General features: G+C 51.4%; 1 protein-coding gene across 3 annotated transcripts in view; it reads right to left on the reverse strand.

The window, feature by feature from the left end:
* The window catches only part of LOC111814182 (B-lymphocyte antigen CD20-like), a 26,142-nt gene extending 2,943 nt beyond the window's left edge, over positions 1-23,199 (reverse strand). The window contains exons 1-6 of one of the 3 annotated variants that reach the window (XM_023707069.1): positions 22,898-23,199; positions 12,457-12,551; positions 10,498-10,641; positions 8,374-8,430; positions 2,752-2,871; positions 190-313 (exon numbers count right to left, since the gene is read on the reverse strand). In XM_023707069.1, the coding sequence (XP_023562837.1) occupies positions 190-313; positions 2,752-2,871; positions 8,374-8,430; positions 10,498-10,641; positions 12,457-12,501 (490 nt within the window). In that variant the 5' untranslated portion in view covers positions 12,502-12,551; positions 22,898-23,199. Of the gene's footprint in view, positions 1-189; positions 314-2,751; positions 2,872-8,373; positions 8,431-10,497; positions 10,642-12,456; positions 12,552-21,888; positions 22,056-22,897 lie in introns of those variants that run through there. The other 2 variants (XM_023707070.1, XM_023707071.1) reach the window with 2 other exon arrangements.
* Positions 23,200-24,296: the final 1,097 nt, after the last annotated feature.

A 24,296-nucleotide genomic window follows, 5' to 3' on the forward strand; every position in this document is an offset into this window, starting at 1 on the left:
CCAGGGGCAGGTGTCTGACTTCAGGTTGTGGCAAAATCAAGCGGAAGATAGCCCGGTGGGTGCTGGGCACATTTAACCTTACTTTAGAAGCAAAATGTGTTTTTACCAGTTCTAGGCATACGTGAGACCCTCAGAGAAGAATCTTAACTGTTTCATCTTCCTTTGACAGCCAGAAACAAAATTACTAACTAAATTTTTCAGGAACGACTTCGTGGTGGAAGGCTCTTCTCATCCAGTGGATGACCATGCACGTGAGGACCAGTTCCGCGACGGTGCTTAGTATCAAGTAGTGTATGAGCATCATGCCGGCCATCTGGACCAGGAGACAAGAAGCAGCGTGCAGTCAGGGGGCCGCGCTAAGTCGTGCGAGCACAACATTTACCAGCAGGGGCCAGACTTCGCTTGTCGTAGCAGTTTTGCACAACTATGACTGGTTTGGAGTATTTTTCATAACAAGGAAAGCATATTTTAAATCAACTACTTCTGTTTGTACCGAACACCTCTTAAGAACTTTAATTCTTTTTCTGGGTGGGTACCAGGGATCGAACTCAGGACCTTGCGCTTGCCAGGCAGATGCCACTGAGCTACCTCCCCAGCCCCTCTTGAGCACTTTAATTCTAAGAACAACCCTACACACATGTACTGCTGCTCCTGTTTTACACAGGACAAGGCTGGAAAGTAGAGCTCAGGGAACAGTACCACAGGCGGCTGGAGTTCTGCAGAAGTCAGCCCTGGAGCTCTATTTTTCATTTTCCTGCTCTCCGTCTCAGTGAGTCCAGTCAGAGGCTGTGCTCAATGCTTTGCCACTCAGCTGCAGCTCCGTTTTCTTTGCTTTACAGGCCTTGAGTAGTATTCCACAAATCAGGTGGAACACTCTCGCCCCTTCTTAGCATGAACTAAAGTAAGAGTTTCTTCTCTCTTAGACACAGGTGAAAGCATTTTACAGTATTTCTCATTTCTGTCTACTTGCATCTCCGCACGTGAAGAGCAGGGACTCTGGTGAGTGGTAAATTTAAGAGAAGGAACCCAGATCTTCCTGGTCCTCTTTTTTCCTCTCCTAGAATGGGCTCTATCTGTAATGCTGGCTTTTTCCCTTGGGTGTCTGATAATTACCTGACCCCCAGGAGGGGACCACGGCCTGCAGTCTGTCTAGGTGGAGAAGTTTAGCTCAGACAGAACTAGGTGGATGAGTTTAACTCAGGAGGGGCAGTACTAGTGAGCTCATTTGGCTAAAGATCTGAAGCTTGTTCTCCAACTGGAATAATCATTAGTCCAGCTGATCACGTGGTCTACGTTTGCTTGGTCTTGTATCCTGCCTTACTGGGCTCAGAACACGAGAGCAGGGACCATCACTGGCCTCCTGGGTGCATGTCCTGGGCTGCTGTGGTGAATTACCACCAACTGTGCGGCCTGACACTGCGGAAATTCTCTCTCCCATGGTTAGGGATGCTGAAACCCAAAATCAGGATACTGGCAGAAGGGCTGGGGAGAGAGCTCAGTGGTATAAGTGCCTGCCTGGCAAGAGCAAGGTCCTGAGTTCAATCCCTGGAACCCCGGGGCACGTGAAGGCATGTGCCTGTAATCCCAGCACGAGGGAGGCAGAGACAGGAGGATCACTAGTAGCGAGGCCCTGTATTAAAAACAAAACAAAAGATACGGGCAGGACCATGGTCCCCCCGAAGTGTCTGAGGAGGGTCCTACCTGGCTCCTTAGAGTGTGGAAGCCCAGGTCTCCCTCGGTGCACGGCAGCCCCTATTGCTGCTGCTGGGTCGACGCGGACATATTCCTTATAGACTGTTTCCCTCCTTACAGCTGAATGCCCCTTTTCCTCATAGGGTCTCACTCATATTGGGTTAATGGTCTGCCCTAATTCAATGTGACCCCATTTCAATTTTACTAATCATATCTTCAGAGACTTCTTTCCTAAAAAAGTCATATTCTGAAGTCCGCTGGGTTGGGATTCCAAAAGTTCATTTTTGGAATGCAGTTCAACCTTCAGTTATTTACATCTAGTGCCCTAAATTCAAGTCCCTCCCACGTGAAAAATGTATTCCCTTGATCGTAACATCCGCAGAAGTGCTGCTCTCCTCCAGCATCTATCTATCTTAAGTACCATCAAACGGAAAATCTCGGACTGTTACTGACTGTTAGGGGAGAGAAGTGAGGATGCTCCATCCCAGGGAAAATTTTCTTCCTACTGCAAGTTTGTGGAACTAGAAAACACATTACTTAAATGTCTGAGTCATTATTTATAGCATTAAAAACATTTATAATTTTTTAGTAATTTATATCTTTGGTATAGAGTCTCCGTATGCAGCTGAGACTTGCAGCCATCCTCCTGTTTTCAGTCTCCCCAGGCCTGAGGTTACAGGCCTGCACCATCACACCCGATTTAAGCATTTATAGCCTTTTAGGCTTTTCTTTTATCCAGCTACATTACTGATTTTTTTGGCACCCTTTTGAAGCAGGTTTCTAGATTATCCTGTCATTTTAACTTGAGATGGTAGTAAAATTTTATCTCTCTTTGAGGATTCTGATGTTTCCAAATTTTGGAGGGAATGAAGTTTTTAGTATGATAATGAGAAAATTTGGAGGAAATGCAGTTTATGTTTATATCCCTATGGCAAAAATGGTTTAAAAATTCAGTATCCTTTTCTGTACCTAACTTGGTTCAACATACATTATTCACAATGGTTTTTTTTAATCTATATCTAAAATTTTGATTAAGTTATTATTAAAATTGGTACTTACATTTGACCAGGTATATTCCTCTGATTTTTCTTCAAACATTACAAATTCAAAGCCTAATATCATTAAACCAGCTATAGCCACGAGGATACTTAGGATGTTCAACACAATTGCTAAAATAAGCTGTAATAGACAGGCAAAGAGAAACCAGTTATGGGTGGCACGAACAGATTTTGATGAATCAACTGTCTGTCATACTGCCTATAACATACAAGTTGGAGTTTTTAATTTTTAATTTGTCTTTGTGGAATTTTATAATGGCTAATATTAGGAATCCAGCTCAAATTTGTCTAGAGGCCAGCAGAGTAAAACATTTTTATCTTCAGAAGATATATTAATGTATATTAATGTATGAAGTGATGCCATAAAGGGTTACATAATGCCTACAACGTGCTAAACTTCACGCCAAAGACAGTGTCAAGTTTCAACTGGTGAAGCTTATGATCTGATGGGAAGACACGAAACACTAAACTGAATTTTATCTAATGAAATTTAATAAATGTCATGATATGGAACAGATAACTTGGTGGGCTGTAGTTGTAGGGGTGTGTGTGTGTGTGTGTGTGTGTGTATGTGTGTTTGAGACAGGGTCTCACTATACAATTCAGGCTGGCCTTGAGCTCACTTTGCAGCCCAGGCTGGTCTTGAACTCCCAACAATCCTCCTGCCTCAGCCTCCCAAGTGCTGGGATTACAGGCGAGTGCCACTGTGTCTGGCCTGGCGCTGCAGCTTTGTGGGAAAGCAGTCGCATAGCGTGTGCGAGGCCCAGAGTTCAATTTCTGGTACCATAAAAAAAGCAGTCAGAAAAAAAAAAAAAACAGCTTTTAATGGTTTTCAAACTTCGCTTTTTTTTTTTTTTTTGTGGCTGGCTCAGCCTGCCCTGGGGGCATGGCTGGCGTGGCATGTGGTGCTGGGGATCGAACCATGGTCCCTGTGCTTGCCTAAGCAGGTGCTTTAGACTGCCAAGCTATCTCACTGGCCCCTCCAAACGTGTTTTGCGACAGAAATTGCCCTATTTTGAACGACATGGAAGAATTTGCAGGACCCCTGAAGGAAGATGGCTCCCCTTTTAGGCAGGGCTGGGTTCTGGGTGTGTGAGAGAGATGGTGACACATGAAGGAGAAGAGGTTTCTTTCTGTAGAAATGAGAAAAAGGATGTGATTTTGCTGCTAGTCGTGAAAGGAAGAATCTAAGTGGCATATGAGTCTTCTGTTGGAAGCCCTCTACTATTTTAAGGGCTTTCCTACATGGTTTTATGAAAAGCTTTCTAACTTTTACTTTGAAAGCCAGAGGAAAGAGCTCCTGCCGCTTGCAGACTTGCAGTGCACGACAGTGGCACTGCCCGCGTGCTCCCTGAGGGACGGCAATCCTGAGAAAGGGACTCAGAAGTGAGGAGAATGCTGGAATCCACGCCACGCAGAGCGTGGTTCGCGCGCCGGGGCAGAGGTGACGCTGGAGTCAGAGGGCAGCTGTGATCTCCTGGGACAGGAGCCGCCACGTCCTTCACCTGCTGCACCTCCACGGAGCCCACGTTTGCTTACGAGAGCCAGCCCGTGGTGGTGGAGGAGAGTGGGGAAGGGCGTTCCGAAAGAGAGGACCGCGTGTGGAAAATTACAAGAGGGAGGAGAACAGGGGTTAGGGAAGCACCTGGCGTGTGGGGGAGCTAGACGCGTAGAATGCTCACGGGCTGGCGGTGGCGTGTGGCCAGAGGCTGCAGGGCTGCGAGAAATCACGATCAGGGCGATGTGCCAAGAACCTCAGGTTTCGTTTTAGTGGGTGTGTACCACTGGAGTTGGCACGCCGGCAGCAGCAGAAGACCTACTTGGCACAAGGGCAGGCCATGGTGCCCCAGAAGACGCGTGGTCATGTCAGTGTTTCTCCTCACTTACTGGGTGGCCATTCATGAGACGGAGAAGTCTGGGAACCAGGGTCACTTATCCAGGGATATTTATGTTTCAGATTTCCTTTTATTAAAAAATGTTTATTTATTGATTTGGAATGGGGTCTCACTACACAGCTCAGACTTGTGTGATCCTCCTACCTCAGCCTCCCCAGCTCTGGGATTACTGCTGTGCACCACCATGACTGATTTTGGTGGCCAGCTCGGTGCCAGGCCGACATGGCACGAGGTGCTGGGGACTAAACCTGGGTCCTGCGCTTGCCAGGCAGGCACTTACACTGCCGAGCTATCTCCCAGGCCCCTCCGATTTCTTCTTCCAGTGTGAAGCTGTAAAGAACTCTGAACCAACTCCCCAGCCAAAGTTTGAAAATGGTGAAAATAATTCTGATTATTTAAGATCTCCGGAGAAAGCCATAAGGATATACAGCAAGCGAAGAAACAATTATTCAAGAACATCTCATGTTTCCTAAAAGTAAGACCTAACTGGAAAGTGATCAGCCTTGAAAACTCGAGACAAGAACATGCCAGCCCAGACGGTCAGCCCACTTATCCAGTGGCCTCTGATGGCTGCACAGAGCCAAGTGGCCTGAGCTGCCTGCTTCCCATTTCTCAGCATGTGTGTTAGGAGTCACGTGGCTACCTCTATAGCAGCCATGAAAGTGGAATTGACTCAAATGTCCATTGTCTCAGTTACTCTCCTGGGTGTTGAGAAAAGTACCTAGCACCCAAAGTTAAAGGAGGAAAGGCTCATTTGGCCCATGGTTTGTAGAGGGTCCAGTTGGAATCTGGCTGCCTCCGAGGCTGGGCAGCAAGGCAGGGGGCACTGCAAGGAGCAATGGCTCATGGAGCGCGGAAGGCAGCATGGCAGCGAGCAGCAGGGGCTTTGTGCAACTCCACAAGAAGAGTTAGGGTGATAACAAAGAATCTATACTTGGGAAAGGAATACAAAGAGCAACTCTGGGAATCAGCAAAGAACTAACAAGAACTTAAATAGCTTTGGGAATCAGAAAACACTCAGACAAAGGTAGGAAGCAAGCCACAACTTCAGTCCCAGCTCCCCAGTAACTGGGTTTGGGGAATCCATCACTGAAAGGTGTCTGGCCACCAGGGAATGCAATCGATGCCAGCAGTGGCAGCAGACTGGCAGTGCTACTTGCAGAGAATCGATTCAATCCGCTTTTGGGATTCAGTCTGAGAATAGCTCCTTGTGCGCAGGAAGCTCGCTTTAGAGATGAAGTTTAATGTCTTATTGAGCAAGCCCTCAGGGTCCACCAAACTCATCCCAAGAAGGTTCTGTGGTTAGGACTAAACTCTTCTGGGGTTTAGAAAAATAGAATAATCAAGTTGGGTTCCCTTGAGCACCCCAAGACATTGATTGGTGAGAGATAGCCATACAGGACTGCGGTGGCTGGGGAGCCCCCACATGACCTCTGGAGAGGGTTCATCTGTGGAGACTGGGCCGTGGTGGGGTGGGAGGATCCAGTGGCCAGCGGTCCTGCGCTCTGTGACGAGGAGCAAGACCAGGAGCACGGGGCTTCGCGAGGGAGGGAGGCGGGTCTGAGGGAGCCAAGACCTTGGTGACCAAGTTTCTTATTTCTGTTGCTCAGGAGCTGCAGGAGTAATCTCTGAAGGTGCGTCCGAGGCACGCCCCAGCCTAGGACTCGGTGGTTTGATGGTTCCCCCAACTCAGAGGCAACCTGTGGATACTTCATGGCTTAAGCTTTTGTCATACCTTGGGTATACTGACTGAGTCATCTCTACTAGGTTTGTGTCCACCTGAAGTGGCCACATGACACTGAGGCTTGGTCAGTGGGAGGGGCTCTCTGAGGCCCATGCACTGGGCACTGCAAGCAGGCTCAGGGCCAGGGGTTTGATCCCCAGGCCTGCTGTATGACCCTGCCCCCCGGGTGCATTGAGATGGCAACTGAGACTGAGCGTGGTGGTATATGCCTGTAATCTCAGCTCTTGGAGGCTATAAATAGGTGGATTACTGCAGTCTGGTAGTGAGACCCTGAACACCCCGTAGACTCTTCCCTAAAATACAAAAAAAAAAAAAAAAAAAAAAAAAGAAATCAAAGTAGAAAGAAAACCTTCCAACATAAGCATACACTAAAGGAATTTATGAACACAAAATCAGCATTATAGACAATGCTTAAATGAATCCTACACTTAAGAGAAAGCAAGATAAAACCATGAGTGCACAAGAAATAATAAAACTTAGTAAAACCACGAACAATAAGAATTAGGAAAAAATCAAACACTATTCATTCTACTGAAATCTCTAAGATAAATAATAGAAAAAGTGGGCCAGTGAGATAGTTCAATGGAGTAAGCGCCTGCTCAGGCAAGTGCAAGGACCAGGGTTTGATCCCTGGCACCACACACTATACTGCCCTGCCTCCAGGCGCACCGAGGGCCACTGAGACTGGGCATGGTGGCACATGCCTGTAATCTCGGTGCTGGGGAGGCTGAGACAGGTGGATCACTAGGAGTGTGAGCTGTGGAGTGAGACCCTATGCAAAATACATAAAAAGCAATGAACATAAATCATCCAAAATAACCACAAGAAAAATAACAAAATGACAGGGGCTAGTATACACCTTCAATAATAAACCTGAATGCTAGTGGCTTTACTCTACAATCAAACACTGAGTGGATTCAGAAAGAAAGGCCCAACACCTAGCTGTCTTCAAGAAACTCACCTTGCTGCCCTATGCATACACAGACCGAAAGTGATAGGGTGGAGAATGATACTCCATGATGCCAACAGTGCCTGCCTGGGTAATGTTAGAAGTTAAAAGTGTAAAAACCTTAGTGTTTATGACTGTAGCTGCCAGGCTGCGCTGGAACGGAGGCCCTCCTGTGCCTCTTTGACTTGCTCTTTGATCAGAGAAACAAAGGCAGAGTTTTTTTGTTTTTTAAATATGAAACAAAGCTTTTACTTTCATCTTTCAGCAGCCCCTGGAAGCACATGTGCTTTCCTCAGGCGGTTTCGAGAAGCCCGGGGTGCGCTGCCTTGTGCTGGGGTGCGCTGCCTTGTGCCGGGCACTGTGGCCTGTGCTTATTTACTCATTTCATTCTTCATCCCACGGCAGTACCGTTACTGCCCGTGTACTTCTGGAGAGGACTGAAGCACACAGGGAGGTCACTGCCACGGCCACACGGCCAGAAGACAGGAAAGGAGCAGTGAGCCCGTCCCATGTGCTGCCATGCTGCGAGCTGCCCACGGCAGGCCGTGGGGGCAGGGGGCTCTACGCAAGGCAGGGCCCGGCCCCCGGTGGGCGGAAGGAAGGACCTCCAGGCCTGCATTCTAATACTGCTTACCAAATCCGACTTTTCTCTTTTCATCCATTATTTTTCTTACCTCCCATTCTAAAATGAAGCACCAGCTCGACTTAGCCCAACCACCGTTCCTCCTTTCTCACTTTCTGCTGAGACGCAGGCCAGAGTCTCTTTGGTCATGGGCACCGCGCTACGGAGCCTGAGATGCTCTGTTCTACGGGACATTTCCCATCTGCCCTACTGCTCACACCCTAAGCGTTGCCACCCAGCCCTCCCCCGACAAGATGTGCCAGGGTGCGTCTTGATAGCGACTCTTTCCTACCCAGTTAATCTGGAAACGTTTTCTCCCCTCCAAAAGAGTTGGCTCAACAGCCACCACAGCTCCTACTCTTCGCACCAGTTACGCTGGCCTCTGTGGAGCCACTCCCAACGGTCCAACATACCCTGTGCGATCTCGAAGGAACTTTCTGGATCACACTGCTGGATCCGGACGTCATGAACTGGGAACAGAAACAAACATGTGTGAGCCGCCGGGCCTGATGATGGTCCCCGCAAAAAGATCTTTCTCCCACTGCCAGGGGCATTTGCAGTGTCATCTAACGTGTGATCGTGTCCTCTGCCGAAGGTACTTAAGCATGAAAGCCCCATTTCAGGACTGCAGTGATCCCCAGCAGAGTCTGCGAGGGGCAGGCCCACTATTTCTCTGTCGCAGAAGTGAGCAGATATTTTAGTCTCTGAGCATTAATAAGGCCTCTGCAGAGGGGCTGCAGCTCTGGATCTCACCGCGATTTTATGAGGGGTGAGTGGCCGGCACTGCACTTGCTTTGCTATTGGTTGACCCATGACCTGGATGATTAGAAAATAGTTGCAGGGGCTCGTATGGCAGATTCCACTTGCAAGAACTCCTACTCCTTTCATAAAGGTGTGGAAGAAACATTCCCTCAATGGAAGATGGCCTGAGAAAGCGTTTGACCAGAAGATGTACGGGTTTCCTTCTATAAGTGTCATGTCCTAAGCCTGCTGGTCCTGTTCAAATGGATTTTTCCAGTAGAGCAAGAATTTATCTTTCCTCCAGTGGTTATCTTATACCTGGCAGCAGCAGCCACAAAAGATGACTCAGTTATGCTAAGAAGAGGGTCAGGAATCCTGGAATCTCAGTCCTGGAAAATGAGATGCTATCATGGAAACAGAAGCAGCTTGATTCAAGTTTTTTAAAAGACCTCTGACTGCTGTGTGATTCTACAAGAGGCACTTGAATTCTGCAGGCCCTGCCTGGGCTCCCCATTTGTACAACGGGGATGAATGAAAGTCATCTCATGAGGTTCTCGTGGCAATCAGGTATTATTTGTGGCTCATTTTTGACATAAACACCTTAATCTACAGAGATACCCAATACAAAAGAGATACAAAATTGAATAATCATTATTTTTGATATCAATGTCTTACCTACATCTTGGGCTTTGGGTCCTTTCTAAATGCTTTGTAGTGCTGATTTTTTTGTGTTATTTCATTCAAATATCTTAATTATACCCTTTTCCAGAAAGTTCCCACATTGTTAAACAGCTTCCTCTAGAGGACTGCCTTGTGTCGCCTCTGAGAAAATGCCTGTCCTTGGAACACGGGCTCCCATATCCCTTTCTTTTTTTTTTTTTTCCATAATTTTATTGATAAACAAATAGCAATGAGACAGTTTCAAATCAGATCGGTAGGACAGTTTCAATAATTAACACACCGCACACATTCTTCTTAGTGGTTAGTTGCTGTACAAGGTGCGGACTTGTGTGTAAATAGGATATCAAGTCCCATATCCCTTTCTGAGTGAGGCGGCTGCTCCTGTGAGTCTTGGGGACTTTCCCACAAGCACAGGGATCAAGCTGCCCTGCAGTCTTGGGTTGAGGAGTGTGGAGAGGGGTGAAGATTTTGTGAACTCCTTTTCCTCGGGAGAAATCTGACCTTGGCTAACTCTTCAGCGGGAGCTCAGAGTGCCTCAGTACAGACGGAATGCTGGCTGTGTGTGAGGCCACGCGGCTTGTGCCTAAGTGCCCCGGGGGGTGAATTCAATATTTGGACTGGAAGAGCTTGTGCGCAGCTGGGACTGAGGGCCTCCCTGAGTGGTGGGGCGCGCCTGCTTGGGGCCTTCGCAGCATGCTGTAGAGCTACTGCACCAGCCTCCCAGCGGCCGCCCTCGTCATCTCCGCTTAAGTTCCTGAAGATGCTCTTGGGCTTCTCAATCTCTTCTTTTCTTATAAAATCTCCCTAAAAATTGTCTTTCCTACCACAGCCATTAACCTCAAGCCTCTGGGTTTTCACTATAAAAAAAAAAAAATCTTTCCAGTTATCCCACTTGAGCACCTCCTTCCACATTTTTTGCATGTACGTTTCAGCCTCTCGAGGAATTTACCAAAGCATGCAATGAATGTAAAAACGACATTTCCAAGCAGTCTCAAAATTGAAATGAGCAACTTAAGTCGGAGATTGGGTTCTTAGTGTACTGCTCTGCCACTTGAGTAAAGTATTTTATTCATCAGAAAAAAAAATCAAAGTGACTAATACTATTGTTTACTCACAAAGAATGCTGAAGCAAACGAGTAAGCTATGACAACAATCAGAGGTTTAGGGCCAACACTGGTTGAGTCCTCTTCTAGTTGCATCAAAAAACCCCAGAAAGTTCCCAGGGCGCAGTGGAAGAGGGAGATCATTATTTGTGAGGCCTGCAAGAAGAGAGAGCCAGCGTTATTCTTCAGGGACAGACGTCCGTGACAGATGATCGTAACTGAGGCGCCACAGAGCTTACAAGAGTGTGCCGGGGACCCTGGTGGTTCTGCAGCAGTGCTGAAGGACTATGTGCAAGAAAGGAACAAAACAGACGGGGAGGCGGCAGCCCCTGGGGGCTGGGCGGGGCTTTCGTCTATGGGAATATTTGCTTTTGCTTTACAGCATTTCAGGGGACTGTACTGTGTACTTTTTGCTGAGAACTTTTTTCGGTAAACACAATTGCATTGTTCAGTTTTGTTGTAAAATGATTTACCGTAAGATGCACTGTTGATATGCTTTCTGATATGTGTTTGATAAGAGTGATAAAATAAAGCTTAAAAATAAATAAATACTTTTTAAAATTAAAAAAGTCAACGGGCCTTGACTGGATTGCCTTCCATGAAGCAGACGAGCCTCATGGAATCAGCTGAATGCCGCCCAAGAGCAGAGTCTGGCCTCTCTGGCCTGGGAAGGAATTCTCCAGAAGATTGTGAGTCAGTTCCCAACTCGCCTGGGACTCCAGCGAGCCTGTGTGCAGCGTGGAACAAGAGCACTGGCTCTCCTGCGCCTCCTGCTTGCCGGGTACTGATTTGTCCTGTTGCTTCTGTTTCCCTGGAGAACACTCAGTAACCCGGATTTGCATCCCAAGAGTAACTCCAAAGGACATTAATTTGAAGCATCAGTTTTGTGACCTGGCTTTTGGGTTTCTGGATTTGGCTGTCTGATTAGAGTTCAGCATGCCAATGACTCTGTTAGCACAGCAGGCGGAAGAGCAGTCCGAGTCAGTGGGCAGTCACACGAAATATCACCACTGGGTACTCGGGGCGGACACTGCAAGGAGCAAGGACCTGAGTGAACGCTTTTGCACCATCTTGTCTAATAATTGATGTGCTGAGACTGGGCAGCTGCTCTTAGCGTCACAAGGCAACGTCGGGAGAGCAAGGACTGAGCGCACGGACGGATTCTCCACTCACGTGCTGAGCATGTGACCTGAAGCTTCTAGGCCTGCCCTCAAAGAGCCCCAAGACCACGGCTGCTAGAACATCGCAGAACCTCACGGGCAAGTGGGGCTTATAAAGCAATGAATTCCCAGCCTCCCTGAGGCCGCAAAAGGAGGTCGGGGGCAAGCCCAGGGGCTGGGATGGGGGGCAGCCAGCGGCTCCTGCTCTTACTCTACACAGTGCTGCACTGCATGCCCGCCTGCCCGCGCCACCTGGCATAACAGGCAGGGCCCAGCCAGCTGGAGATAATCATACGCACAGTGTGCTGGCGATTTTCCTGGTGCTGACTTAGACATATGAGTTAATCAAGCTCCACGAACACTGGTGGATACCATGACAGGTTACAGAACTTTAAATTGGAGGAGAGGCAAGGGGGAGGTCAGGGACACCTTCCAGGACTGAGGCCCGAGTGGAAGGTAGGAGAGCTTGCCGACAGCTCACCACCAGGACCTTAGTGCCGGGGTCTTTTGATTTGGGGGATCACAATTTGACCTCCTGGCTGGACCTACTGCTCTGCTTCAGCAACTAGCAAAGCAAGATACCAACCACCCAGCAGTCTCAGAATGTTGGCTAAGACCACGGGTATCTGTGACAGTGCTGACACGCTTGGGCACGGACTGCGGAGCTGTAATGTGCATCTGACAGGCTTCCCCTCAAAGCACGCCCGTCACCTCTACCCACTGGGAGCCCCCTGCGCATGAGGTCCCGTGTTCTTATGGTCGGCGGGAGGCAGTGCCTCTCACTCGCCAGGCCTGCGGCGCCGAGCCTTACCCCCAGGGCCTTGGTCTCCTCTCTGATGTTGTATCTTCTTGGCATCGTAACTGAGCTGTGACTAATGAGTTATGGCGGGTGAGCGGACTCCTTTCCTGTAGAGAGATATAGAAAAAAATGACACTAGTTACCTTTGAAAAGAATCTTAAAATGAAAGACTTTTGAAGCTTCTTGCTTCAGCCCACTGATATTTGTCCCTGCTAAACAACTAATCATTTCCTGGCAAAACCCAAGATCTAGCCCTCAGATTTCCTTCTGATGTCAGGGCCGAGAGATGAGACCTAGTGGGTCGCCCTTGGACGTGGTGCCTGCCTTTCATTACTGCCGCCTCTTCTGGGTATTATCTGCTTTCAGGAGTCCAGAGGGGTCACTCGAGTTTGGCTTCCTGATTGCTATGTTTGGTGTCCACAGAATGCCCTGTAACTAGCAAGAGCTGACGTGACAAGGGTGGACATTTGTTCCAACCGCACCAGAAGAAGTCCCACTCCTGGGAGACTGCACTTGGCCTGAAGACACTACCGGCTCGTCACGGGCCTGTCTCTTGGACAAGAAGTCGAGCACTGCTGTAGTCTACCTTGTGCAAAGGGGAGTGCAGGGCAGCCCAGGGTAAGGAGATGGGTGGGATGCCCTCCGAAGCCCTGCTGGCTCACCTGCCCCAGGCCCCACGGGCCTTTTCAGGCCTGTCTAGGAGACACAGCTGTGTCTTTAAAATATGTTGTCCTCTGCCCTCATAAAGCCAGCGGTAGAGGATGAACACGGGGTGAGAATTTTCAGAGCGCTCCAGACAGAGGCTGCATCTCAGGCTTGGGGCAGTAGGCAGAGCTTTGCACGTATGTTCCCAGAGTTGCCAGAGGTTTGCATTGGGGGCTTCCCCCAAGGGTTTCCGGGGGGTGGTGGTTCAGAGAAATGGCGGAGGCCAACTGAACAGCTGCCCCAGTACCCTTTCTCTTTCCTGCTCTAACTGCACACGTTGCCTCGGGACTGTGGCCTCTGCACGTGCCGCAGGAGGCTCCTTCCTACCTTTCTGCCCCTGGATTTTATACAGCCATGCTTTGACAGAGCAGCACTGGCCAGTTCCGAGCCAGTCTGCTGAGACAGAGCGCGTCCCCACCAGTTTCGTGAGGCGCCCGCTCCCTGGACGTTTGCTGCGCTTGGTGTAGACTCCAGAATGAAGGCACATGGAACAAGCCTGCATTCGGCATTGAACAGAACTCCAGTGAGTGGGAAAGCGTGTGTTTGTTCTTGTAATTATCAAACTTTGCGGTTGTTACACCAGTGACACTGGCTAATGCCCTGGCACTAAGCGACACTGAAGGTAACGTGAAGGGAGACACTGGGCTACAGGAGGATGGGACGACTCTTGGGAAATGGGAGGGCTCCTCATGAAGGGGCACTGCCTGCGGGTGTCTGTGGCACTGTGACAGCTCGCTCCATGCTGCCTGCACAGAGAAGCCAGAGCTGAGGACATGGTCCAGAGAGAGTGCCCGGCCCACAGTGGGGTCCAGGACCCCACCATCCCTGCATGTGTGGCTGCGTGTGAACGGCTTCAGAAGAATGGTCTTGTTGGGAAAACAGGTGAGTGTGGGGGCTGTGGTTTTGCAGAACATTCCATTGGTATCAGAAGTGGGTGGCAGGGGCCAGTAGATAGCTCAGTGGCTTAAGTGCCTGTCTGGCAAGCACAAGGTCCTGAGTTTGATGCCTGGTACAAAAAAAAAAAAAAAAAGCACAGCAAAGGCAGCCCAAGAGGGGCTCACTTCTGAGGAATACAGCTGGATGTCACTAACTCGTATGTGCTCAATAAAGCAGAGATTTTTGCTAGTCAATAAAGTCTCAAGCTGTAAGAAGCAACATGCCTTCCGGGACTGGGCTCCGCCAGTGGCCCCGGAAGCAGCTCTCTGTGCCTAGCTCCCTCCTGCACAGCCTTGCCCTCTGCTTGGCTCAGGATCTTTGCTCCCAAAAGAAATCGAGACAGCGGCTGATGGAGGAGGGCAGCGGGGAGCACAGAAGCCCTCTTACAAGAAGCACATTGGCGTGGAAAGTGGCTCAAGTGCTGCTGCCCAAGGACAAGGAGCCCAGGTGCACGAAGCTCCCGCCGGTGACCCGCGGCGCTGACACGCAGCCCCGCGATCATCAGTGTGACTTGGGCTCCGAGGCAAGGCGTTTCCAGTGCTCCCAGAGTGTGGGAACATCTCCGAGGTGCACAGGTAGGGGGCTCCCCGGATTTCGTCAGTTTAAAGTGTGGCGGTCACAGCATGAATAGGTGGAGTTTGTGACTTCCTTTGAGGGTGTTTCCATTTTAAAACATAAGCATGCAATCGTGTTGTAGGACTGGATTTGTCTAAGCATGAATGGGGGGAATAAAAAACTGGGTGGGCTCTATGAGGACCAGCCCAGGGAGCTGCCCTCGTGTGAGGGGCAGGAGCTGGTTTGCAGCATGGGAGCAGCAGGTAGAAGTGGAGGGCACTGACTGCCACTGGGACTTGTTGACAAGCCACTGCTAATGTCACTTGCAAGCAGTCACTGAGTAAATTAGTGATGGGTAAGAACGAGCCCGACGTCCCGTGGGAGCAAACAGCTCACCTCCAAACCGTCCCCACGTGGTCAGCGCAAGCCCGGAGGACCCCACAGTACCCGAGGCTTGGGGGGCGGTTTCATGTGTTCCTTCTACCTAACCATCAGTACATTTTAACAGTGAGACAAAGAGTGAAGAGGTAAGGGCAGTCAGGCGGGGCCGAAACCTTCCTTATTCCAGGAGCACAGGGCTCCATTTAAGGAAATGCAGCAGTAGACTGGAAGAAAGGGGGGAAAATCCCACGAAGAACTACAAGAAGACTAGGCTGCACGGTTTCCTTAGCCAGTGTCAGGGCCTGGGCGGGCTCTGCTCGGTGGAGAGGAGCCCGCCCACACTGCACCTGCCGAGAGCCGGCTGTGCAGCCTGAGGTCTCCGTGGGGACCACAGAGCCTGGATGCCTGGAGACCTGGGGCAACAGGAGGGGGCCAGGCCCTGCAGCACCACGGTGACGGCAGGACCTTCTGTGCACAGGGGTCTCCCCAGAGGGCCTCACCCTGAGGACCCACAGCGTGTGTGATTGTGGACCCCAGACGCTGGCTTTCAGGAGAGCAAAACTGCTGCCAGTGGCCGAGAAAACACCTGTTTCTGCCATCTCCAGGGGTCTCAGCCCCGTCTCCCTTCCTGCTCTGTGGAGCCGCCTAGAGCCAGATGGCTGCTATGGCTGCTGTGGCCCTGGCCTGGGCCCTGGCCAGCAGTTGACAGTCCGCCTCCTCTCTCCCTGGAGCCACTGGGCCCTGGCCAGCAGTTGACAGTCCGCCTCCTCTCTCCCTGGAGCCACTGGGCCCTGGCCAGCAGTTGACAGTCCGCCTCCTCTCTCCCTGGAGCCACTGGGCCCTGGCCAGCAGTTGACAGTCCGCCTCCTCTCTCCCTGGAGCCACTGGAGCTTTCCTCCCATGGCCAGACCTAGGGACACCCGCAGTGGGCTTTGGATTCTCCAGGTGCCCGCCCACCACCCACTTTCCCAGAACCACCCGCCTCACTGCACTGCAGGCTCTCTGGGTCCGGGACCCTGTGCAGAAGCTGCACGTATGCCGGCTAGGGTCTTGGGCTCTTCTGCGGGCTTTGCCCCCACTGTTCTGAAGAACTTTAACCCCTGCAGTCTGGCACCTGCACGCTGCCAGCTTCAGCTGCCCAGGCGAGCTGGTCTACAGAGCTGGCCCAACCCCGACTCCCACCCTCACCCTTCCGCTTACACCTGCACCTGGCCCCCCACCGCGCATGTGCAAGCACCTGCAGCTCAGCCTTTCAGCTGCCTGTGTGCACGCAAACAGTCTGATGCCCGCTGCTGGTCCACAGTGGCCTCTGGAGCTGCGCAGCCACCAGCCCCCTTGTCGCGCGCGCACCCGCAGTTAGCTCCAGCCTCTGCCTCGTGTGTGTCTGCAGTGGACCTCTGCTTCCACGCCTGGACGGACGCTGCCGTCTGCAGTGACTCCACTCTGGACCCCAGAACGGCCGAGGCCTGCACTCCACACCGAGCTCCATTAGCCATGACCCAGGCCCACACGGGGCTGATGCCGCAGAACCCAGCTGCCCCGGCCATTGGGCGCAGTCTCCCGGACCTAGTGTCCACAGCCACCCATGTCTGTGTCCTACTGCACAGGACATCAGCCCAGCCCCTTCCCTGCCTGCCCCCAGGTGGAGGGCTTTCTCACTGACGCCAGTTCCCGTGTGCTAAGCAGCTGAGTTAGACAGAAACACGACAGGCAGTCAGACAGGGCGGGGCCCTCAAGGAGCCCCTGTGGAAGACGAGATACCTTGCAACTGTGGGAGAGACAGGCATCCTGCTGTGGGCCAGACCTCTAGACAACAGACATGCCTCCCCAGGGACTGCCGTCAGGGAGTGGTATTCTAACTAGGTCTCTATCAGCTTGAAAAGGCCAGGGGGAGTCACTAACCCAACTGCCCACAGGAAGAGCCCAGTTCTGTGCTCACCACCCTCGCTCTGTGACTCACTTCCCTATTTGACCGCAACTTAATTTTACCTGAGCAACTGAGCTTGGAACCTTATTGGTGGACCACAGCTGTGTCCCACCTCACACCCACCTAAGTGGGTTCCCAGGTTTCCCACCCTCGACCCACCTGACCTCATGGATTTACTCTAAAAAAATCCCTAGGAAAACAAGTTCCTTGGCAACCCACCCGGGTCTCCCTCTGTCCCTCTCTTGGACGGAAGCTTTCTTTTCCCCAATAAATACATTCCGCTTTTAACCTCTGTTGTTCCTACATTTCATTCTTTTGATTTAAAGAACATGAACTCAGCCCAGGTGTCTTTCAGGTTGGGAGTCTCCTCCCCTATACCACCTGCACTTTGGAGGGGTGATGAACACCATCCTCAGATGCGTAGGCGCCGTCACAAAGCTACGAGGAGCATAGGGAACAGGGGCAACAGGGTGCCACCAAAGGAAAACCGTGACTTTTCCGAGTCCCATCCCAAACAATGGACCACTTACTAATTGCTTGGAAAAGAGTTCAAAATAATTGCTCTAATGGAACTCAGAAAATTGCAAGACAACATACAAATTGCTTAACGAAATGGGTAAAAGAATGAGAGTAAAGCAAGGAGCTAAACAAAGGGCTTGAACCTGGAGGGGACTGAACAGCGGCTTGTGAGCTACGAGTAGGAGGATGTCAGTGGGGGCTCGACAGCAGGGCAGACCCAGCAGCAGAGGCACGTGGGGAGAGGGCAGCTGCAACTGCTTAGCCGGCGGGGACTGAGGAAGAAGAATGAAAAACAGTAGAGAAAAGCCATGGGATTGTGGGTCTTGGTCGAGAGAGCTGACATTCGTCTAATGAGCATGTCAAGAGGAGCAGAGACAGAAGCCGGAGGATGAGCCTGGCGCGGACTAGGGCACGAGTCCTGGCAGTGGCAGCAGCGGCAGCGGCTCTGTAGGAAGTGAATAAGAAAGGAAAAGAGACCCTTTCTGCAGCGGATGCTATCACTGCCTTTTGAGGCTAATGTTTCTGGAAGAACCCTGACTGCCCAGGGACTTTCAGACCCTGCTGCTCCTAATCTTCAGCCCTCTTCTGATCACTTTAGAACTAGGATTGCCAGGGGCCCGGATGCGCTGGCGCACATGAACCCAGGAGGACGCGCTCCCGTCTGGTACCAGTCCCGAGCAGGGCTCTGTTCTGGTGTCAAATGCTGACAATGTGAGGACTGGCTTTCTAATTAAAACCGTCACTGAACAGGGCAAGGCTGTGCTGTTAATAGGTGACCAAGAACGGCAAGACAGTCATCATCACAGAATTCATGTCAGAGTAGGATCCTGCAGGTCACATGATCAAAAGTCTGACCTGCTCTTCTGCAGACACCCCTCTGCTGTTGCAGGTACTCTCATTCGAGCCGAGTTTGTGCTGCACCGTGGCAGGCTCACGGCACTCTGACTCATGTGGTGTGTTCACGGAATCTCCTCCGAACTTGCACAGCCATAAACTATTCCTGACTTTTCTCCCATCACTTCTGTTATTCGCTGCAGCAGACTCTCTCATTGCGTGGATTGGGATGTATAATTGTAAATTGTGGAGAAACGCAAGATGTACAGAAGGTTCCACGTACGTCTCAATACTGTTTAAGATATAAGCCTGTGAACATGGAAAATACCACAGTGGAAAAAAAAGAGGAGCAGAAAAATAGACGCTATTTATTTAAAGACATGCTGGGCAGAAGACAGCACATTTTAAATCTGGGCAAAGACACAAATATCCAGGTAGGCACTTGGGGATCTCCTAGTGAATTCAGGACACAGTCTATAAATGTTGAGGAGAAAAAGAAAGTAACTGCTAATCAACAACTGATGGGCTAGGGCAGGGGATACAGCTCAGCAGCATAAGTGCCTGCCTGGCAAGCACAAGGTCCTGGGTTCAATCCCTGGTACCAAACCCAACCCAAACCAAAACAAGCCTGATAGGTTCCAGCCCAGCAAACTGCTAAACTATCAAGGCCCTGATTGGACACGGCTGAATCCCTAAAGCAACAGCTCATCTTCCCAGTGACCGCTTCCTCCTCCTTCCCAGGCCTGGGTGCTTTTCCCACACACCCAGGGGAGCCCCAACCAGCTCCTGTGTGCCCCTGAACCTGCCCCTTAAGCTCTGCCCCTGGCAGAAATCCACAGGGTCTCTGCCTCCGGGGGCTCAGGTCCGGGGCCCCCCAGCTCCCTGCTGCCGACCCTCTCCGTGTCCTGCTCACGGCAACAAAGGCCTTTCCCCCTTTCTTTCACTTCTTTTTCTGCCACTACCGAAAAACCTACCAAGGACACTGCTCCCCAGAAAGCTGTCCTTTAAGCCGAGGAAGAAATCAAGACGTCCTCGCTCCAACAAAAGCAGAAGGAACACATCAGGCCTCGGCCTGCCTTACAGGAGAAGGCAGGGAGAATTCTTCAGCTTGACGAAGGCTACTAATTAGTGAAACTCACAAACACACACGAGAGCATAAAGCTCCCAGCAAGGTAAATAAACAGACAAGTTATGAACACCCTGATTGTCAGGGGTGTGCAAGCCCTCGTCAGTCCACCACCAGACAAAGCTAACTAGAGCTGCGTTAGCTTGCCCAAGGATAAGCCATAGAAGAAGATGTAAACTGTAGCATCAGAAACACGAAATGTGAATGCAGAAAGACGCAGAGCTTTTGCTTGTGAACAACGCGAGGTGGCCGTCAGCCTAGAGCAGGTGAGTCAGTCTGCTTTACACAGCCTGTGTTCCTGCAAAGGCAAAGCCTACAGCAGGAGCAGCGAAGGCGGGCGCGGGGGCAGAGCCTCCACGAGGCTCGGCGGAGCACAGAGGAAGGCGGCAAGCGCTTGGGAAGGAGCAAAGAAAGCACAGACCAGGAGACCACAGCAACGGCAAATGCAAGGCCCTGTGGACTTAACTTCTCTGACCCAAAGACGTAGAGTTCACCGATAAGACAGAAGCGAGGAAACTCTGCACTCCCTATAAGAGACTCACCTCGCCTTTAAGGAAACACACTGACCAAGGGAGAGGGCTGGGACAAGATGCCCTGCGTAATGGGGAGCAGAGGACACAGCAGCTCTGCTTACACGGGGACAGATGGACCCTCGATTAGGAGCTGTAAGAAGAGTCACAGAGGTGACGGTCACGAAACAAGAGAGCCAGACCCTCAAAAGGCACGGCAACTGCAAGTATGCCTGCACCCAACACCAGAGCATATAATACACAAAGCCAATAGTAACGGAGCTGAAGGGAGAGACAGATTAATACACTAATGGCAGACAAGTTCTTATTTCAGGGGGCGGGCGGGAAAGCGTCTCGCTGTGTAGTTCAGGCTGGCCCTGACCTTGCTATGTAGCGCGGGTCCTCCTGCCTCAGCCTCCTGAGTGCTAGGAGTATAGGCGCGCACCTCCACCCCTCGCTCCCAACAGCAAGCAAGCTCAATGCCCCAATTTTGGCAGTGGAGAGCTATTCCAGACCCCCCTCCCCCGACTCTGTAAAGAAACAGCTGGCTGAACTACACTCTGGACCAAGCGGGCCTGACAGACGAGTCCAGAACCTCCGTGCAGCAGCAGAGCATGCACTCCCTGAGGCGCACCTGGGACTTCCCAGGGTATGCTCTGAGGAGCCTGGGCGTGCTTAGGGTGGTATAGCCGCAGACTCGCAGGGGACACTCCGAATCAGGCCTTGGAAGTAGTGTTTTCAGTCTGTCCTGTGCTGTTTCATAGAACATCATGGGCTGGGTATGTACTGTGGACAGAACCGGATTGGCTCATGGTCTTCAGGGTTAGAAATCGGCGGAGGAGCTGGCATAGGGTGGGGCCTTACCAGCAGGATGGACAGAGGGCAAGAGGCCAGGGGCCGCTGGGGCTGAGCCCCACCGGGACACGAACTCTCTCCCACACTCAGGGCATCAGACCATTCATAAGAACAGAGACCTCATGCCTGCCTATGACTTCAAGGTGTCACTTCTTATAACCAACCCTTCAGGTAGTTGACATTCAAAATGTAGCACAAGTCTCAAACAGTTGAGACTGAAATGATCTCAGGCATCTTTCCTGACCTCTATGGTGAGAAGCTACAAATCAATAAGGAAACCTGAAATTCTCACAAATCTGTGGAAGTTAAAAAAATGTGCTTCTGAGCAGACCATGTTTTGAAGAAGGAATCAAAAAGCAAAGTAAAAAAAGGATTTCATTACAAAAATATATACACTGCATCAAAACTTATAGCAGGCAGTTAAAGTGCTTCTGAGAGGGAAAGTTACAGAAATAATAAGCTACGTGAAGAAAAGTAAAGGTTGCGAATAAGCAACCAAACTTTGCTCCTCAAGGAACTAGAAAAACAAAGCTCGAAGCTGATCCAGGGATGAAAATAGTAAAGATCAGAGAAGAAATAAATGAAACAGAGACCAGAAAATAACAGAAAACAGTCAAGAAGGCAGCTGTCTGAAGCTAAGCCAATAAATCTCCGGCTAGACCAGCTAAGAAAGAAATAAAGGAAGTAAGACTCACCCACAAGCAGAAGTGAAACAGGAGAATGAAGGGCTGATGGCAGAGAAAGGCAGAGGCCTAGCAAGCCACTTTTTAAAAGATAAGCAAATCAAAAAATCTTCAGCTAGCTAGAGACCAGACTCATTCAAACCAGAATTAAAAGAGGAAAAATACTGATCATGCAGAAGTCAGAAAAAGCGTTGTAACTGATAAATTAGACAACCGAGAAAATCTGGATGAATTCTTACAACTATAAAGACCAATCAAGACTGAAATATGAAGAAATAGAAAATTTGAATGAATATAAATAGTAAGGGAAGAGATTCAACTGGTAAACAAAAACTGATAAAAAGCCTTCCATCCAAGTAAAGGCAGGAGCTGATAGCTTCTCGGCTGAATTCTACCACTGTCTGAAGAACTGACCTGGTCCTTCTCACACCCTTCCAGGAAGCTGAAGGGCAACACTTCCAAGTTCATCCTGTGAGGCTTACTTTCCCCTGATTGCAAAGTCAGACAAAAGTGCTACCGAGAAGAAAAGAACATTATCGATCAGTATCTGTGATGAACTTTGATGCAAAGATCCTCAAGAAAATGCCAGCAAGCCAAAGCCAACCGTGCACCGCAAGGGCCGGGCTGGAACGCTGGGCACAGCCAGCGCGTTGCCACAGACTCAGCTCTGCTGCTTGCCGGCGGGGACCCTCAGGAAAGCTTGCCCTCTGGCCTTCTGTCCCTGCCCTCCAGTTCAGTCCCACATCACAGGCACAGAGCTCCTTCCTGTCTCATGGCTATCAGAAAGGAATCCTGACTCACAAGGCCCTGGAGGCCGCCCTCGGGCCAGGCCACACCCAGGCCCTTCGACAGCCTTGTTCTGGTCTCTTTGAGCCCTGTCACTAGGCCGCACAAACATGCACACAAACATGCACACCCGCACAAATCAATTTTTTTTTTGTATGCTTGTGTCATTATCTCTATAACCATGGACTGTGAACCCCACGCGTGGTAGGGTTGTGGGTACTGTGACTGTTGGTGTGACGTCGTATGACAAGGTGCTCCTGCAGCCTGTAGACAGCTGGATCGGCTCTCTTCTGGATACTGAGGGCCCTTGTCCTAATACCCAGGGGCTGATGCCCTTCATGGACTTGGTGCTGAGGAGGCGGCTGGGAAAGGTCGGCTATGCGCTGGGTATTGGTGACCTCATTATACTTGGAGGAGATACGTGTGGGGGACGACTTCAAAGCTAGAGTAGGACTATTTTAAGGGATGGCTTTAGGGACCGTGGAGAAACACCTCATGGTGAGGACCAGGGATCTCAGGAAGCCGCCTTCCCCAGTCCCCAGAGGAGCCTGTCTAGTACGTGGACAAGCACACAGGACAAAGGGGCCCCATGACGCTGAGACCGCCCCGCCGCATCCCCTCCCCCGGCCTTACTCACGGACACGGACACGGTGGCTGCGTCCCCAAGTGACAGCGTCACCACCTACACGTCTGCCTCCCGGCGGAGGCGTGGGTTGACCATGGGTGTCCCCTCAACGACCGTCCAGGGGAAACGGTCCCTGCGGGGCGAGGTCCAGGACGAGGGCAGAGCAGCAGGTGCCAGCCCTGGCCGCAGATGACCCCGCTGTCCCAGGGTAGTGTTCACTCGCGTCCCAGAGCGCAGGCGAGGGCGGTGTCCGCGGCTCTCAGGATCCCCAGGACCCTCAGGACCCGCCAGGCACCCGCAGCCGCGGACCCGGGGCCCCTCCATCCCGCGCGGCCCTAACGCGCAAGGCAGGGCGCGTGAGGCCCCACGTGGGCGCGGAGCTCAGCTGCGTCCCCGCCCCGAGGGCATGGCGCGTGGCGTGCGCGCGGTGCTCGCCGCCTCCTCCCGGCCTTGGGTTCCGGCCGGTGGCCCTGCAGAGGGTGAGGCCGCAACGCAGGGCCTCGGAAGGTGGAGCCCCAGGGCTTCCTGGCGAGCGGCTTGGGGATCCTGGGGGAGATAGTCCCATGCCCGTTTCTGGGTCGTTGGACTCCTGCTGCTAAAGCACAAGAGAGCTGCTGAGGCCGCCAGCGCTGCAGTGGGCCCGCCACCGGGGGTCCTGGGTAAGGGCATGTTGGGCCCTGAAATTGACCCCTTGGATTCTATAGTTCCGGAAAGTTCCCCAGCCTCCTGCAGAACCGAGCGGTCCTACAGGAAACTTAAGTGGGTGAACACTGGAACTAACCCTTCCCTAAGAACCCTGCTTTGTAGAGGCTCAGTTCCCGCCCTTGTGACAAAGCCACACAGACCAGGTGGCTCATGAGCCATAGAAATTTGCTTCTCACATTTCTAGGCACCAGCGCCAGCAGGATGACCCGTGCCTGCCTGCCGCCTGCCAGCTGCCTTGGTGCCCCGCATCCTGGAGAGAGACACAGGGCGGGAGCTTTGGGAACCTCCTGCCTGGACTCTGACCTCCACCTCTGACCTAAGCCCCAGGACCTGCTTCTCCATACCGTGCGCATTCTCTCGTTTCTTTCTTAAAACACCACAGGCCTGAAGAGTTTTAAGGAAAGAGGTTCCTTTTGGCACAGGGTTCTGGAGGTCCCAGGGCAAGGGGCAGCCTGGCATGGCCTTGTGTCGGGAGGGTGCGTCCCTGTGTGTTTCCTATGTCCCTCCCTTTTCTTATAAAGCCAGCAGTTCTCCATCATGGGGAAGGGTCCGCCCCATCACCTTGCCCAGGCCCGATCACTTCCCAAAGCACCCCTCTAAATCCAGAGTCAGCTGAGCGTTCACCCCTCACGCTTCATGATGGGGTGAAGCCTCCAGGGACGCCAAGGCTAAGTACCAAGGAAAGCAAGCTTTTGCTGTTGCTTGC

The sequence above is a fragment of the Octodon degus genome, unplaced genomic scaffold, assembly GCF_000260255.1.
Source record: "Octodon degus isolate 3935 unplaced genomic scaffold, OctDeg1.0 scaffold00279, whole genome shotgun sequence".
Taxonomy (NCBI): Eukaryota; Metazoa; Chordata; class Mammalia; order Rodentia; family Octodontidae; genus Octodon; species Octodon degus.